This window comes from Helianthus annuus, chromosome 2 (genome assembly GCF_002127325.2).
Source record: "Helianthus annuus cultivar XRQ/B chromosome 2, HanXRQr2.0-SUNRISE, whole genome shotgun sequence".
In the NCBI taxonomy this organism is placed as follows: domain Eukaryota; kingdom Viridiplantae; phylum Streptophyta; class Magnoliopsida; order Asterales; family Asteraceae; genus Helianthus; species Helianthus annuus.
This window is the reverse complement of record NC_035434.2, coordinates 139,085,657-139,104,434: the sequence shown is the minus strand read 5'-3', so window position 1 is coordinate 139,104,434 and position 18,778 is coordinate 139,085,657. Positions and strand designations below refer to the sequence as shown.

The following is an 18,778-nucleotide window of genomic DNA, read 5'->3' as shown; positions in this document are numbered from 1 at the left end:
CCATATTTAAGCTTCTTATTATGTGTAGATTTAAGAAGTAAAAGTTGATTATCTTGAAGATTAAGAAAAAAATAATCAAAAACCCTAATCTCAAACTTAATAATCTACTAATCATGATTATTTGTGTGATTAGTGTAGTTAGTTGATGTAATCTTGATAATTATGTTAATTTTGTAGAGATTAGTGGTTTAAAGTTTACATTTATGATGATCTTGTGATTAACTTTATGTAGTATTTTAGATTAATGTTAATCTAGTCATGTTAAACTTAAAAATTTGATTAAACATATGAATGTTTAAATCACACAAGATCATCAACTTCAAAGAAAGATTATGAGCATTTGTTTGTAAACTTGATTAAGTGATTCTTGAAAGATTAAACCAAGAATAATCATGTGACAAGGCTTTTAAAAACACTAATGAACTTGATTTTTAACATCAAGCAAGTTTATGGTATTTTATTTTAGAAAGTGTAGTATAAAAAGGTCTAGAGAATTTTTACAAAAATATGGGAATTTTTTTAGAGTGGAAAAACTAATAGAATCAAGTTTACATAAAAGATGAACTTGAAAAATTGTTATTTTTAAAGTCTTGGAAAATATATACAAATAATATGCTCATGAGAATTTTAAGGTGAAAGTATGTGATTTTTGCTTGTAAAATGATTTTTGGAGAAACTTGATGAATTAATGGTGATTTGGAAATTGATTTGGTGATTTAAACACGTTTTGAAAACGTGGGAAACGTCGTAGTTTAGGGGAAACCATGGCGAATTTTTCTAAAAATCTAATCGCGATTAAAAATGGGGTTAAAGGGTGATTAACAAAGTTAAACGCGATTAGTGTTCTTAAACGTCATTATGGAAGCTTTGATGAAAATGGTTAAGTCTCAAATGTTCAAGAGTTCTTATGAACTTGTAAATATATTTTTACAAAAATAAATGGGTAAAAATAATAACCATGTAAAAGTATAATTTTTAGCAAAAAATTATATATTTTGAAAACTCATCAAGTATATGCATTATGTGTTATGTGTATGTACATAGATACCTTTAGGGTGATCAAAATAATACACTCATAATTACAAGAAATACTTGTATGTAACAAGTATAAAAAGACACCAAAAATACATATACATGTTTCCTACATGTTTCAATGAAATGCTATTAAACGGACGAATAAACGAAATGGTCGAAACAATAATACATAACACTCGACGACGACAATTGGGCGTATCGATATCGCGAGGAAAATTACTGCGATGTCGAGTCTAAAAATAACACATTTTTAGACACTTAACGAACACAAATCTATGAGGCCGATAACAAGAATCCGGAAAGTCAAAAACTATAAAAATTACCAAGTATTTTCATATGAAAAATGAACATTTTAAAAGTTTACATACTTGGTAAATTTTTGAGTAAAATGCAAGATTATTTCTAATGGGCTCACAAAAATTAGATTTGGGCCAAGGCCCAATGACAAAACATTTTGGGCAGTCCTAAGTTACTAAAATATATGGGCTAGAGCCCAATGATAAATTATTTGGGGTAGGCCCAAATTACTAAAATACATGGGCCAAGGCCCAATGACATAAAAGACATGGGCCCGGCCCAATAACATCAAAAAATGGGTTAGGCCCAAAAACATGAAAGACATGGGCTTGGCCCAATAACATTAAAACATGGGTTAGGCCCAATAACATAGATGACATGGGCTCGGCCCAATGACATGGGCTCGGCCTAATGACATGGGCTCGGCCCAATGACATGAGCAAAGGCTCAATGACATGCGTACGCGGCACGAGGACGTGTGAAGGGCGAAGCCCGTTCACACATAATTCAATACACATAGAATACATGTATACACTTATGAATTCAATATATATAACAATCGAGCGAATAAACTACCAACGCTCTAAAAATACAAAATTGTTCTAAAGATGACAAATGAAAACACAATAAGAACTCAAGATGAACAACTTGTACGAGGTCCGATAAGACCCAGTGTCTAATAAAGTTAGTATACATGTAGGTTAATCACACATACGGACGCTCACTACGGTATTACATACAGGAACACAAACTTGTGAGTTCATGTCCCTCCTTTCAATGATTTCAATGTTTTGATTTTAAAACAATCGAGGGGAAATACATGCTAAAACTATGGGTATGTTAGCTATGGGTTTTGATGATAACACGATCAATGTACATAAGTAGGATGATGACATAGTAACCATTAAGCACTTAGTGACCAAGGTGCAAAAGGTGTAGATCTATTGAGCTTGAGACACGCTCCACTCCTGATTGGTATACCCTGGAGTGCTTTTGTGATCCCAAAAATGTCAAATTTGTCTCGGGTTGGTTACGTACTTATGGTACATAATGTCAGGGGGCTTGCTACCCACTGATGGATCCTTAAACTCCATAAATGCTATTAACATACCGGGATTTCATTACAAGAATACAAAGATTTCATATGATAACAATAACTGCATGAACTCACTCAACTTTTGTTGACTTTTTAAAACTACATGTATTTCAGGAAACAAGTCTTGAGCCGGTGATACACTACGAGGAACGGGAAAGTCTATGACAACGATAGCCGCTTTTGGAGGGTTTGTCTTTTATATCCCAACTTCGTATGGGTATATAGGGGACACAACCTCACTATGTTTTATGTCAAAAACTATCTTTTGTGTTGTGTAAAATAACTATGTTATGGTTAACGTTTGTGGATTATGGTTAACGTTTGTGAACGTTGTAGAAACTAGAAAACTATGTTGGAAACTTGTAAACTTTGTTTGAAAACAATATATCTATGGCATCGTTGTGGTTTATTATGTTTACTCATTTGGATACAATGGTTACCTTTCTTACGTCATACACAATACGCTTCCGCTACTAGCAGGTGTGACACGCGTGACGTGCGTTCGATACTGAATCGGCTGGTGCGAGCTACGCTACGGGGTTTGTTATGGATAAGAGGTGTGGAATTATATTAATCAATTGTCATGTGGTTAAACCTGGTTAATTAGTCATCATCATTTCCCCCAAATTCAAGTTAGGGTTCTGAGATACAATATTAGGATTCATCTCCATCTCTGTTACTTCACCTATGATTCATCTCCATCTTTGTTTCATCAGGATCGATTGTGATTTATATTTGTTTGATTAATTCTCTTTTACTTGTTGATTTAACTCAATTGAAGGAGAGGTAATTGCTTGTTTCCTCTCTGTTACTTCAGGTATGGTTCTTCGGTTTGGATGGCCTCGATTTGGATTTTGGAGCCCTAGGTGTCCCCTGGTGTAAGTTCTCGTCACTATTTGATGTTAAGGTTTGGTTATGTGGTTTGATTTTGTCAGATCTGTATTGATGTGATATTTTGATTACTGTTATGCTAGAATTTGTTTGTTGCCTGTTACGATTAGGATATAGTTAGAGTAGTTTTAGTATAGTTATTGGTTGGTTTGGTAAGATTATGAGAAGACTGCGTTGATAGGAATGCGATTATGCATGTAACTAAGAGGATATAGTCTTCCTCTGCTTGTATTGTAGAATGTGAATGTAATATGTGAGTGTACTAGAAGTACTTGTGATTGTTTTTGGTAAGGTGAATGGTTTCAGTTTTTAATTTTTCCAAATAGCTACATGTGGAACACTATACATTAGTAACTACTAATGCTTTGAAACATACAACAATGACTAGCTTACCCAGATATCTCAAAAATTCATCATGAGCAATGCAGTTTTTAAATTGTTATACTTGAGATAAGCAAGTCCGTTACTTTGATATAAGTAGTCAAAGGCGCGCTAGGTGCAAAGGGTGAGCATGTTGCCAAGACAAGCAAGGTGCATAGTGTAAACATGCCATTTTTAGTTGTTTTAGCTGTTCCAACCTCTCTGATTCAGACTCGTTTTTGCAAAATTTAGCTATTTTTTCCCGGCTTTATTGCGCCTATGCGCCTTGACGGTCACAAGGGGTTTAAAGGTTTAGGGGAGAAGAAAGAATTGGCGAACATGAAAGATGAATTCATTCAGTTACAAAGCCAATGCTCTCCTCACGTTTTCTCTCACCATCTTGGCTCTGATGTGCGCCATGGCTTCTCTCACTGATCATTTCAACTACAGTCTGCCAACTGCCACTGTTCAGGTTCATCTTAAACCCTAGTTTAATCATATATTGTTTCAGTTTTGATTCTATGAGTAGCAAGTTTACTTAATTGTTTGTTTTTTGGTTTCTGGTTTGTAGATCTTGAATGTCAATCGATTTTAGAAGAAATCAACCGAGCTGAAACCCAGGGAGAAAATGTCGCATACATGAATTTATGTATTATTATATAATTCTCATGTATTTGTATCAATATATCAGGATCTATACCCATGGTTTAAAAAACGGCCGAGGCGGTCGTGCTGAGGCACGCCTCAGTTCGAAACGGAGAAAAAACGTGTATGAGGCGGCGCCTCAGGGTCAGAAATTATACGCACGTCTCAGTGGAGTGAGGCGTAAGTTTCAGATCTGAGGCGGAACGATTTTGGAGAGGCGTACGTATATATTTTGGGTTGGATAAAGACGTACGACGCTTGTGGCTATGCACAGTCAAGAAAAAATAGGGTAGAACAGAGATGGAGACATACCTTATAGCGATGGATTACCAAGAAAATTAGGGTAGAAGTAGAACAGAGGAGTTGATGACGGCGATAAAAGAGTGATGTAACTTATTAGGGTTACTGAAGAAAATAACTAGAGCTTTATTTATTTCATTTACAAAAACTTACATAAACACCCTTAAACATTAAACTTTTATCATAGTCAACCCAAAACTATTCTCACAAGTCTATTTACATTAGGAAAGTTCTGTATTTTATGTTTATTATTTTATTTTTTAAAAGATATTTTTTTTATATTAATTTTTTAATTCCGCCTCGGGCTTACGCCTCGGTTCATCTCGAGGCTTACGCCTCGTGAGGCGAAGGGAAAACGCCTCGAAACTCATTTCCGTTTTTTTAAACCTTGTCTATACCGATTACCGGGAGAAAATGTCGCTAATTATGAATCGATCTTATGAAAGAACAACTCTCCACTTTTCGTTCTCAGATACTTTGCTCACAAACACAAGGTGTAATTTTGATCAGATTGGCTTAAATAGTCTAATAATTAGGTTAATATTGCTTGACTGTATGATATGGGTGACAGATTGTGAATCTTTTTTCTGATTGTTGATGCTCTGTTATGGTAACTGCAGAATAATATCAGGAAGAATCCTGCTTCTAGATCACTGTTTCATGAGATGTGTGCAAAAGTAAGGGGTGGATCCGCTAGCGTCGAATAAAGGTTTTTGGGCCGAGCCGTTGGAAATTGGTGATTTCTATTATGAGCTTGGTAATGATCTTGTTTAAGATGTGAATATTGTCATTTCATTGTCAAATTGAATTTTATACTCTGAGAATGCTTACTAAAACCTTTACGAGTAAGAACTGAAGAAGGCGAGTCAACTTAGTTTCTGTTTTCATATGATTTTTTGAACTAGTTAACACACCCTTATTTCCTGGAATGCAGGTGATGGTAATGATAAGAAAATGAAAAATGGCATCTGAAACTACTTACCAGAAGCACTAGCTATAGAGGTACAACTTCTAGCAAAAAAAAAAAAAAATTAATTATAACGTCTTATTGTTTTATGTTGGGGTTGTTGCAAAGAAGTGGGTTATCATGTGTGTTGTTTATTCATTGATGCTGATTCAGAGGCCTCTTCTAGTACAGGAAGGTGTAAAGATGATAAGGATATTCCAGATCTAAGTTGCCCATATTTCAAATTTCCTTGACGTGTTAGTGTGGAGACCTTAATGCCAAAATTGTTGGAAATCCGAATTATCATGATGATTAACTGGATTGCCAATATCATTTACAGCGGAAGTGTTTGAATGGAAAACAGACATTTTGTAGTGAATATCGAATAGCAAATGAATATCGAATTTGCAGAGAGAATATGGAGGATTGAAAGGACAATTCTGTTACATACAAATTGTCTTGATAACCGGAATAGTTCCCGGCAAATCAGTATTTAAACTTACAATTTGGCGGTTAAATATAAGCGGGTAATTTCCTTGACGGTTTGATAAACCCGCTTATCATTTTGATCCGCATATCATCCTATCAACATAAAAGAGTATTCTAAATACATATCATAAACATATAAGTTCGAATAATAGAAACATAACTAAAGTTTAATAATCAACATTTCTAACACAACCCCCTTAAACTTTGGTTATGTTATAACTTTGTTGCATGACGCTGCGATTAGCGTCATCTACCGCCTTCCTCACATAATCAAAGTTAAATCGCTTCCTCTTCTTGTGTACATTCCAGTCATCTTCACATCCTTTCCGAGTAAACAGTGCAAATTGTGTTGTGTCACCATTGTTATGATCATTGCCTGCTGCAATTTCTGCACTTTTCGTCCTCCTGTGATGGCCTCCCGAGAATTCTGCTTCATCATTCACCGTCTCCTTTACACGCACGTCTTCTTGAACTGATTTGAATTTATAATAATACTCCAGAACATCGAGATACATTGCATATATAATCCGTATGTAATCTCCATCTTGATATTCAAATCCTAAGTCTTTTGTGATAATTGGCCATGTGTTATCGGTGGTAATTTCTCGGTATCCTCCGTCTCTTATGACCAAAATAAACAAACTTAACAAGTCAATTTTCTTTTGACTCGGAGAATAAGGGGGAATTGGCCTGGATGTTATTCCCATGTATACACTCAAGAACCATCGAACCATTTCTTCAAATTTCATTTGAAGATCTACTTTGTACTTGAAAACATATTCTCCATCATCAAGCATATCTATTAATGCTTTGCAGTCTGCAAATTCGTTAAATTCTACTGCCCTTAAAATCAGTAGATTCCAGTCATTTTCATTCTCATCCGAAACATTTAGTGTTTCGAAATAAGAGTTCAGATATTCTTCTTTGAATTGTTCATCGATATTTCCCAGTTCTTGCAATCTTCATCTCTCATTTGCACCCAACTCTTCCTCCTTCGTCAGACCGGTTTTATCATTTATTGAGTTTATTACCGGGGTTGAAAACATGGGATATATTTTACATTTATCACCGGATCTTTTGACCGTAAAACCTTGTAATGTAAGTTGATCAAGGCTTAAAACATTTCGATCAATTTTCGGTGAGTAATAAACACTTTGAACATTCAGTGTTTCATTCCCTGTTTTCAAATCAACCGATCCTACCCCTCTTATAAACAGAAAGTTATTCATACCCGATCTTGTCTCTACACCCATCATATGTTTCACCCTTTTGAAAACATTAATATTGCCAGAAAAATGATGATTGAACGTTGGATTAACATACCATATTCCTGCCCATTGTCCACCATCAGTGCCAGTGACAATCATCTCATCATTGCACTGAACATCGTCTTCCTTCCGTCTGATCCCAACGTTGATGGCCTGTTTTAACAGTTGGGTTGCTTCATCATTATCTTTGGCCGTGCAGTTGTAGATCTGATGGCCTGGTAAGTGACAATAGTAACAAAGTCGAACACGAGGGATTCGCTTGTTTCTTTCATTAACTTCGTCGGTACAATGTTGACAAGGAAGAGTGGTGGAAGTTTCATTGATTTCTGATCGTTTTCCATAAGTGGCTCTGATACCACTATGTTGGAAATCCGAATTATCATGATGATTAACTGGATTGCCAATATCATTTACAGTGGAAGTGTTTGAATGGAAAACAGACATTTTGTAGTGAATATCGAATAGCAAATGAATATCGAATTTGCAGAGAGAATATGGAGGATTGAAAGGACAATTCTGTTACATACAAATTGTCTTGATAACCGGAATAGTTCCCGGCAAATCAGTATTTAAACTTACAATTTGGCGGTTAAATATAAGCGGGTAACTTCCTTGACGGTTTGATAAACCCGCTTATCATTTTGATCCGCATATCATCCTATCTACATAAAAGAGTATTCTAAATACATATCATAAACATATAAGTTCGAATAATAGAAACATAACTAAATTTTAATAATCAACATTTCTAACAAAAATGCCATAGTACCAAACAGGTTAGGACAATATTTGATATCTTTTTGCTAACATCTTAAATAGTGTCTTATTGTGACAAACATTGCAAGTTACTTTGCAATAGGGGTGTAAACGAGTCGAGCTACTGGCGAGCTCGATCGGCTCGAAACAAGCCTAGCTTAAATGAGCATGTGCCCGAGCCTAAAAATAAGTTTGATTTCATTTTGCATCAGTTTTATCTAATTTCTTAGCATTTATATGGTTTTTGTCGTTTTGTCCAACATTGTTAATATACTATTTTCTTAATTCAATTCTATATATTGTACATTTGTACGTGTAATAAGAAGTGATTGACTATTTGTTTATATTTTACAGGCGGATAGTGAGAAATATGGCATTATGTTAACTTCACCATTAACAACTAGGATAGTCAAGAAGCGCGTAGGGCTCTAGATTGGATAGCATGAATGTAAAAAGATCATATTGCATTTTCCTTTTTTTAGTTTGAATGTTTTAATTTGGATTATTTGAGTTTTATGAGGAATATTGGATGTTTGTTATGATTTTGAAATTTCATAAATGGTTACATTTTGCAAAAAAATTGAATGGTAGCAGGTAGATATAAGAAACCGGATGGCAATAGATATAAATGGTAGAAAATGGTAGCAAAACCGTAGCAAAAATGTGATAAAAAAGGTAGTAAAATGGTAGCAAAAATGTGACAAAGCGGTAGCAAAATGGTAGCAAAAATGTGGCAAAAGGTAGCAAGTAAAAGCGGTGGCAAAAAACGGTAGCAAAATGGTTGCAAACTATCTCAAAAAATACGGTAGCAAATAGGTGGCAATAGGGCAATTGCCACGTGTGTTTTTCTTACCGCCTTTTTGGTGGCAAAATGGTGACAAAAAGGGTTTTGCCACCGTTTTGCGACCGAGAAAATACGGTAGCAAAAACCCATTTTTCTAGTAGTGTAAAATTTTTTTGGTACGTGTTACAGTTTTTTATTTTGATACTACATTGAAGACCACTAGGTGAAAATTAGTGTAGTACACCACATTGAAGTCATTGTAGTACGCTACATTGAAGTCGTTAGGTGAAAATTAGCATTATAGATGAGAAGACAACATGAGGTGTCTTGCTGCCATCCACAACACAACCAACTGAAGAGCTGTGACAAGGGCTGAGCTAGATCCCTAAGGAACCCTGTGTATCATAGGTGAAAACCGAGTAATTTTACATGTGATGTTCCATCATTATATTTTTGATGATATACTTTTGATCATTTTCATTTCTTGTTTTTATAATGTGATGAGAATGAAATTTATAATTTTATGAAGTTGAATAAATTGTTGGTTTTATATGTTTATGTAACATATTATAGATTTGTAAATACAAAACAAATATACCTACTAAAATCCTACTCGTAGCAAAAGCTACCGTATAGTCTTTGTAATCAGAAAAAAAAAAAAAAGCAAGCTACAGAATAAGCGATAATCTTTTTTAAATTCTAAAATCCTACTTCCATGGGATTTCCACTTCAGAGTCAAACTCAAGATGCTTGATAGTGTATATTTGTTTACCGCACACAAAGTTTTCAAGGTATCCAAATACTCAAATCATAATCGAATACCCAAAAAAACTGAAATGAAATAAGCGAATCAGTATACATACTTGTGTTTCCATTATGTTTATATGTATATTTTAAGAAATTTAAACCAACCCACCTTTGTTATAAAGAATATGTTATATGCTGAAAGCTTTGTTAAAACCAACATTTAATTTGATCTATGATATAACTGGATACATTAATTGAATTAATTAGTTTGAATGCGTGGGTCCAAAACCAACCTTACTAACGGTCTAATTAATCGAATCATCTTTTTCATAAATAGAATCAACCGAACCATTCATAACTAAAATGGACTCCTATGAAAATCTAAAAATTGAAATATTGGTTGTAGGTTCAGTTTCAGCGTCCAAATCGGACAGACCCAAGGTAACCGTAGTTATATAGCACATCCGGACGCCTAGGTGGGATTCATTGGAAATTCCAAATTCAAAAGGTGTTAGAAAGTCGACGTAGCAATGAAGAGAAAATGATTGCGAGCGTTTGAAACCAAATGCATTTAAGATGCAATGCAGAGGATTAAACTAAAGCTATAAAAGAAGGAATGCACAAGAAAGAGTATAACTTTCTTTAAACAAAATGTTGAGCAAGCTTCAAAGATTTGGTAGAAGACAACTTCACACAATTGTCTCTAGAGAGATCATCAAACCCTCTTCTCCAACCCCTTCACACTCCAAAACATATAACCTCTCATTGTTCGATCAAATCTCATTAAATTCACACACACCGATTGTTGCATTCTACCAAAATATTGAACAAAGCTCTCATCATATAACACTCAAGTTGAAAAACTCCTTATCGAAGACCCTAGTTCAGTATTATCCGTTTGCTGGTCGGGTGAAGAAATCTAGCCCGAGTTTTGTGGATTGCAATGATGAGGGGGTTGAGTATACAGAAGCAAGCAATGACAGCTCATTATCGGATTTCCTACAACAATTAAAACACGAAGATCTTGATCCACTCTTTCCAAATGATCTGATCTGGTTCCACCCGCGAATTAGAGGTGATACCGAAGGTGTTACTTGCCCGTTAGCTGTTCAAGTCACCCGGTTTACATGCGGAGGGATAGCAGTGGCATCAACTTTGTTTCACAAAGTTGGTGACGCACGAACTATGCTAAACTTCATCAATCATTGGGCCACAGTGACTGCCAAAAAAGATGTATCACTTATAAATCCAGAAATCATTCATTACCAAAAAAAAAACATTACATTGCCAGACCTCTTAAGTGACAGGTCACGTGTTGGTTGTGTTACAAGGAGTTTTTTGTTCCCTAATAAAATGTTAAACAATCTCAAAGCCAAAGTGACAGCAATGGCTAGTGAATCCGGACAACCTATCGCAAACCCTACTCGGGTTGAAGTTGTGTCATGGCTGCTCCACACGCGCGCAATGGCTGCGCGCACCAAGAATAACTCAGGAACTTTCACGCCAAGTGGCATGGCCTTTCCGACTGACATGAGAGGCGTTTTGGTAGAGAAAGTGGCAGGAACAAGGGTAGGAAATCTTGTGTTCTCAATAGATGTTCCCACACGGAATCAAAGCGAACTCGCGCCACATGTATCGATTAGTGAGATGAGGAAAGGGAAGACGGCTTTTCGAAGTATTCGAAATTTGGAAACTGCAATGGAAATGGTTGCTAAGATGTCACCAGAAGTTGCCTTGGAGAGGTTAAAAATAGTTGATGAGTACTACATATATTCAAGCTTGTGTAGGTTTCCAATGTACGATATTGATTTTGGGTGGGGGAAGCCCGTGAAAGTAAGTATTGGTGGAACGATAAAGAACACAACAATTTTGATGGCGACTCCGGATGGCTATGGGATCGAAGCATCCGTGTGTTTGGAAAAAGAAGACATGAAGATATTGCAAAATGACCCTGAGTTACAAGCCTTTTGCTAGTTTCTTATGTTATACTGTTTTAGTTTTGTTATGTTTGCCGAGTTTATTATGCATTTGATATATGTCTTTGTTTTTTTAGATATTAATGCATTTATAATTTGAATATCAGGGTAAGTATTAAGGTTTTATGATTACTATTAGTTGGTTAATTGTTATAATCAATATTCATTTTACGCAGGGACATCTCCGAAAATCTGCAAAAACTTTTGGGCCTGGGGCGATTAGAAAAAAACGGACCCCTATAATATAAAGTCAATCACTGAAAATCGCCCATGAATTAACGATACATTTTAACTGAGTTAGTGATTTGGTTGGAAATGACAACCAAAATCAAAACTCAGGAATTCAGTTACAAAAAGTTTCATTTTTGGATTAAAGTGATATCAGTGATCAAATTTAGTGACAATTTTGGCATTTTTTTTTTACTTTTAAGCCTTTAAGTTTTTAAATGTTTTTTTAAGTTAAGTAATTAAAAAACATGCACATATATTTTAATTTTATATTAATACATATTAGTTTTTAGAAGTATTAATAAAGATTAAAAATAACCACTTAACTCTTTTGATTTTTTAAAAGTATTAATAAAGATTAATAATAATTTTAAATTTCAAGTTTTTACATATCTATATCCATATATATAATACATTATATACTATCAATTTGCAACAAGTTGGTGCAATAGTTGTTGTACTTTGTATAAAGTTATTTGTACAAAGCTTTCTTCACATATCTCTTTAAAAAATGTTGCTTTATGAAGTTGGACTTCATGCATTGGGAGTTTTTTAAAGAAAATAATAATTAATTTTTCATTTATAACCCAAAGTTTTTCATCTTTTAAATTTAGCCCTAACGTATTTTTATTTTCATCTTTGACCCCTCATAATTTTCATCTTTCACAAGTTATTCGTTTTACGTTTCGTTTTAAATTTTGCAAGACACGCCGCGACGTGCGTGTGATGTTCCCTATTTTTTGTTATATTTTTTCCCATTTGACAAGTCCGTCGCAACACGTTTATTTTTCCCGTTTAACTTAGTTATTTTTTTCTACATTTTACGTTTCGGTCTAATTCTTCGCATTAACGCACCGCAACGGGCGTGCGTGGTTTAACGATTTTACGTTTGCTTTTTGTTCAGTGTTATTTTTTCCTTTTTTATTTATTTTATTTTTATGAACTTTTCCAATGTTGGGATCGCTGGCAATGATGTGGCATTGGTGCTACTTGGTATGGTTTTACGAACGTTTTTAACATATTAAGTTTTTTACTAATCATTTGTTTCGAGTTTATCCCTATACTTCCTTTACTTAAAAAACTTTTTTTACGTGCATATTTTTATTTACGTGTCGGTATACATATGATTTGCTCCACGTTTCAACGTAAACTTTTTCTGGAAACAAGTCAGGTCAAATATTAAAAATCATTTTTTAGGTGCATATTTTTATGTATTATAAATTTGAGTTGATCTACGTTTCGATTTGGGAGATGAGTCGGGACAAATATAATATGTATTCGTGCGTATTTTATGTATGTTTCGTAAATTTTGTTTCGAACCGTGTGGAGTCAAACTGTAGTTTCTTTTCTATATATGAGTCGGATTACATATTGATTTGATTTACTTTACGTTTTGATCAAATTGCAATTCTTATATAGGTAATTTCGAGTTCAATCGGATACGTCAAAACGTGTGTTTTCATATGGTTAACGCATCACATGGCGTTTAGACTAATCCTTTCGATGTTTGCGATGTTCTCGCACCGCAACGCGGGCGAGTCTTATTGCTAGTTATTAAGCAAATTGGATGAGATACATGGTAATTTCCATAAACTTTTAAGATGGTGATGCGTGTGTAGTGTTATAGGTTTTTATGTATATTTTTAGCCCTTTTTACACTTTAGTCAAGTTTTAATTCTATAAAACACGATATTTTACTAACACTAAACACACATATGGGCAAGTGCACCCATCGTGAGCGTAGTATAGCGTTGGTAAGATACCGAGGTCGTCCAAGGACACAAGAGCTTTTAGTACCGGTTTATCCTCAACGTCTAATCAAATCAAAATTTTAGAAAATGGTTTAAACATGAAAATAAAAACTAAAAATGCTGAAAGTAAAAAAAATGAAAATAAAAACAGATAGACAAGATGAATCACTTGGATCCGACTCTCCTTTAGTGTAACCTTTGATTATTTCGCACTTTTGCATTTTTTAAGAGATTATCTTAGTTATAGTAGTAGGCCCCTCTTTTGAAGGTGACGTTACCCTCAACTCAGCAGTTTGAGTCAGCAAGGATACAATCCTAAAGGGTTGGATTATTGAAAGATAATTAATTAAGTTATTAATGCGTAATGTGGTAGGCCCCTCTTTTGAAGGTGACGTTACCCTCGGCTAAGTAGTTTGAGTTAGCAGTGATACAATCCTAAGTAGCCGGGTTAATGTTTTAATAGTAGTTTACATATGAGGGGATCAAGAAATTCAAACCCCCGTCATCCAATACCAGTGGGTATTGAAGAAGGTCCTACTAAGCTTGAACCAGGTCCTTGCAGGATCTATACGCTGAACAAGGAAAGACGCTTACCAAACCATTCCCTTAACCCCCGACCAGGTAGCCAACATATCTCCATATAGATCGTGGAGATATGAATGGTGTAAATCTTTTATTTTATATAGACAGTAAAATAACGCCAAGACACCACGGACAAATGATAAGGAAGTTTCACATTCAACATAAGAAACTAGTTATTAAAGTCATTAATACATAACCAAATAAAAAGTGCGAAAAGATTAAAAATAAAAAGTATTACACTAAATGCTTGTCTTCACCAAGTGATGTAAGAGACTTAGGCAAACATGGCCTTTGATTGTCAAGAACTCTTACTATAAATCTTGGATCCTGAGACTACTACACACACTCTATGATGGATGATGGTGGTGGATGTGGGTTGTGATGGTGGTGGTGGGTGGATGAAGTGTGAGAGAGGTGGTTTGCCAAGGTATGCCTTTGAAGTGAACCAAGCACCCCTATTTATAGCCAACACAGAAGCCTGGACACGACCCCGTGTCCGGTGGACACAGCCCCGTGTCCACCCTTTTTCTCTTTCTTCATTAATTACAATTTGTCTTTATTAGCTCCACACGCCCCGTGTCCGCTGGGCATGGCCCCGTGTGCAGAAACGTATCTGTACTATCAGATTTGGCAAGATTCTGCGTATCTTTGCGTTGACCACGCCCCATGTTGAGCTGGGCACGGCCCCGTGGTGGGCGTAGAAGCTTCTACAGGTTTGTCTTTTGTGCCAAGGCTGACCACGCCCCCGTGTTCGCTGGTCACGCCCCGTGCTCAGCTGGGCACGCCCCGTGCTCAGCTGGGCACAACCCCATGCTCAGCTGGGCACAACCCCATGCTTTGCTTTCTTCTTGTTTTTTGCTTTGGGAGATGTTGTCGAGGGGTTGGGCATGCCATGTTTCTTCCTTTTCTTTATATTTATGTTGGTTTTGGCTGTATATTTTTTTCTTTTGTTCGTTTAAGCTCATTTGACCCTGTAAATTCAAAAGGAAGACAAAAACACACTTTTCCCAACATTATACTAAAAAGGGTTAGTTTTATGCCTTATTTGATGTAATTTATATGTTGCATTTTACACACATCAAATACCCCCACACTTGAATCTTTGCTTGTCCTCAAGCAAAACTCTTTATTATGTGGCTTACACACCCAAATGGAATGGGTAGAAGAGAAGTTTTGGGCTTGTCTTGAGTGTCGGGAATCCAAGATCTTTATTGGGTTTTATTTTTATATTATTTACAATCCTATTCGTTATGATTTATTTAGAACGTTTCATAAGAGAAATTACTTATTTGGCCATAACATGCCTTTTTAAAATTCCATTTATATACAAGTTCACATACCTCACGGGAGATCACTCAACACTCGGCCGAAGATGTATTTTTGTGAAACACTCGAGACCGGCATGGAACTTACTTCTACCATATGCTTGCCAAGCAATCAATCCTCCTCCTTTTTAACTACAAACCTTTGTAAATATCAAGAGGACTTGGGGAAGGGTTAGGCTTGGGTTAAAGGTATGTGATTTTGGATTAGTGGTTAGTAAAAAGGGCTAAAAGCGTAAAAAGCGTCGGTTGTCGTGAATCTCTCTCTCTCTTTTTTGACATTTATTCAAACTACGCATATTCAAACAAGATTTTTGAGGAACTTGTTTGGTTATTGCAAAATTCTCTCTCTCTCTTTTTTTTGGGGGGGGGGCACAAGATAAACAAGCTTTTTACTAAAACAAAAGGGGTTTGAAAAGAAAACGGTTTTGGTGGGTAAAGGGTGTTTGTTTTGTGGGTTTTGAAACGAAAAGGTTTAGGCTCAAAGGGGTTAACTAGGGGGATTTTGGGTAGGTGACAAAAAAATGAAAAATAATGGTGTTGAAAAGAAAAAGGGTTAGTCCTAATGCCTCCGTCATTTACTTACTTGGGTTTAAGTTGTTAAGGACGGGGAATGTATCGACATGGCAAGTTCTAGAGTTATAAGAAACCAAGCGGCTATTCACACAAGAAATGAAAAATGTGCATTTAGTTTAAAGATATATGCTTGTATGCTCAATAAAGGATCAAAACTCACTTGTTGTGGGAATGGGTTTATAATGTGATCAAGTATATATATAATCAAATTTTAATTAGATTTGTCATGCCTTTTCATAATCTTCTTATTTGGTTCTTTTTATCACGACGCTATTGGTTGTAAATTTGTAAAAATATAACCTTTTTAGAACTTGTTATTCCCAAATTAAACCAAGACAAGTAAAAAAAAATGAAAAGTTTTTGAAAAAATTTGGGGTGATTAGCTGTTCCAATAGAGTTTTGTGTAAGGCTTGTTATTAGGACTTGCAAAATTAAAAGGTTTAGCATCCCCCCACACTTAAATTACACATTGTCCTCAATGTGTCCCAAAAATAAGTTTTTCGGTTTGATTAAAATGTGTAAAAGTGGTTTAAAAACAAGATTTTATGTTACTGGGTAGCTGAACACGGGGTGTGTTGGGCTGAGCACAACCCCATGGTCAGACTGCCAGTATCAAATTTAAATAGAAGGCTGGGCATAGGGGCGTGTTCAGTGAGCACGACCCCGTGTCCAGTTACCTGAACTGGGCGTTTTCTGTAGAACCTCGGGCATGGGGGCGTGTTGGGGTGAGCACGGCCCCGTGCTGAACTTGTTGTAATAAAGAAAAATTGTCGGGAGGCTCTGTTTTTGTGCATGGGATGTGGGTTCAAGTTTCCCTTAGTAACCTCCACCATTTCGAGTGTGTTTTATTCCTGAAAAGTAAAACTAAACTAGAAAACATAAAAGTTAATCTAAACTAAAACTAATGATAGTTCCGCGGAATGCCTCCGTGGTGCGCCACGTTTATAAGGGTCCTTGGCTAGACCCGCCTTATCAGGTGGTTCTGGCTCATCTTCAATTAGGGGGTCGTCATTGCCAATTGGATATTTTATTGATCGTTCAAGATCGACACATTTTTTAAATGCCCCTAATTGAATATGTAGGTTGTTGTACTTCCGATTTTTCAAAGCTTCGTGGGTTATTACAAAAGGTCGTCCCAACACTAGTGGAGCGTCATCAAGGATGATGAAGTCGGTTAGGATTACCATTTGGTTAGTTTGGACCAAGACATCCTCAACTACCCCTATTGATTTTATTACTTTCCGATTAGATAGAAAAATGGGTATTTGAAGTGGAGAAAAATCACTAATACTTAATTTTTCGAAAATGTAGTTTGGCATTATATTAACACAAAGATCTTTATCAATTGTGATATTACTAATAAAGGCGTTTTGAAAAAAACATGCAACCGGTGGAATGTTAATTTCAAATGGGTCTTCTTTTATTAGCGAAGTTTGATCATTTGTTAACTTAATGCTTACCGTTTCGTCAATTTTAGTGTTTAACTCTTTTAAAAACTTAGCATGAGTGGGTACTAAACAATGATTTTCAAAAGAAGGTGACAAGAGATTAATTTTTTCAAAATTAGACTCTTCTTGAATTTTAACGTTATCGGACTCACATTTTTCATTTTTTAACTCATGTGTCGGTTTTTCACTTACTTGTTCTTCCATTTTTACATTTTCAACTATCTCTTCTTTATTACAAGTTAATTCTTCCCTTGCACGGGATTCTTTTATGCAACGCTCGATAGTATTAATGTGTTATATTATCTTATCGGCTATGTGGGTGATAGAGTAAGGATCAGGATCCTCAAAGCTTGAATCCGGATGTTCGATCCTTTGTTCCTCATAATACTCATAGGAAGTAGATAGTTCACACCATTGTTCTTCATTGTAAGTATATGATGGATAAGGGTCGTAATTTTGTTCTTCATAATACTCATATGAGGTGGGTTGTTCACGCCATGGTTCCTCATAATTAGCATATGAAGGTGGAGGCTCATATATTGGTTCCTCAAAGTATGAGTATGAACGCTCATACCTTGGTTCATCAAAATATGAGTATGAGGGAGAAGGTTCATACCTTGGGTCTTCATAGGATGTGTATGAAGTTGATGGCTCGTACCTGGGCTCCTCATAGTAGGTGTATAAAGTGGATGGTTGAAATAAGTCACAATATTGTACCAAGTGAGGGTTACCACAAATGGTGCAATAGTCTTCCCTATAATCATCCTCCTCATAGGTGTAGTTGTAATCTCCTGAGTATTGATCCATAAGAATCACTCAGCAGACCACAACAGAGTCTCGGGACCAGAAAACAAAAATAAAAACGGAAACAGAGGCTGGACACGGCCCCGTGTTCAGTGGACACGGCCCGTGTTCAGGTTCTGTATCTGGGCGTTTTAATAAAAGTAACTGGTTTTATGCAGCATGGGGGCGTGTTCAATGAGCACGACCCCGTGTTCAGACTCTGTATCTGGGTGTTTTACAAAAAATGTGCAGCAGGGCCCCGTGTTCAGTGAACACGGCCCCGTGTTCAGGCTACTGTAAATGCAAAAACTAACTAAAATGCAGAAAATGTGGGTGCGTTTTTAAAAAAGGTTTTGAAAAACTGATTAGGCCGTCGATTTTAAGCTTTCTTAAAATCCCTGTGTCCCCGGTAGCGACGCCAAAAACTTGATGCGTGTGTAGTGTTATAGGTTTTTATGTATATGTTTAGCCCTTTTTACACTTTAGTCAAGTTTTAAA

The 18,778-nt window shown here is 35.8% G+C and overlaps 1 protein-coding gene across 1 annotated transcript; it reads left to right on the top strand.

The window, feature by feature from the left end:
* The first annotated feature begins 9,179 nt into the window (after positions 1-9,179).
* Positions 9,180-11,687, top strand: LOC110877397 (deacetylvindoline O-acetyltransferase). The gene is made up of 2 exons (XM_022125533.2): positions 9,180-9,275; positions 10,021-11,687. The coding sequence occupies exon 2, from the start codon at positions 10,266-10,268 to the stop codon at positions 11,586-11,588; it is 1,323 nt and encodes a 440-aa protein (XP_021981225.1). The 5' UTR covers positions 9,180-9,275; positions 10,021-10,265; the 3' UTR covers positions 11,589-11,687.
* Positions 11,688-18,778: the final 7,091 nt, after the last annotated feature.

Bases quoted from the DNA above. Each gene is read 5' to 3' on its own strand.
- LOC110877397 (XM_022125533.2), top strand. From the start codon at position 10,266: ATGTTGAGCAAGCTTCAAAGATTTGGTAGAAGACAACTTCACACAATT.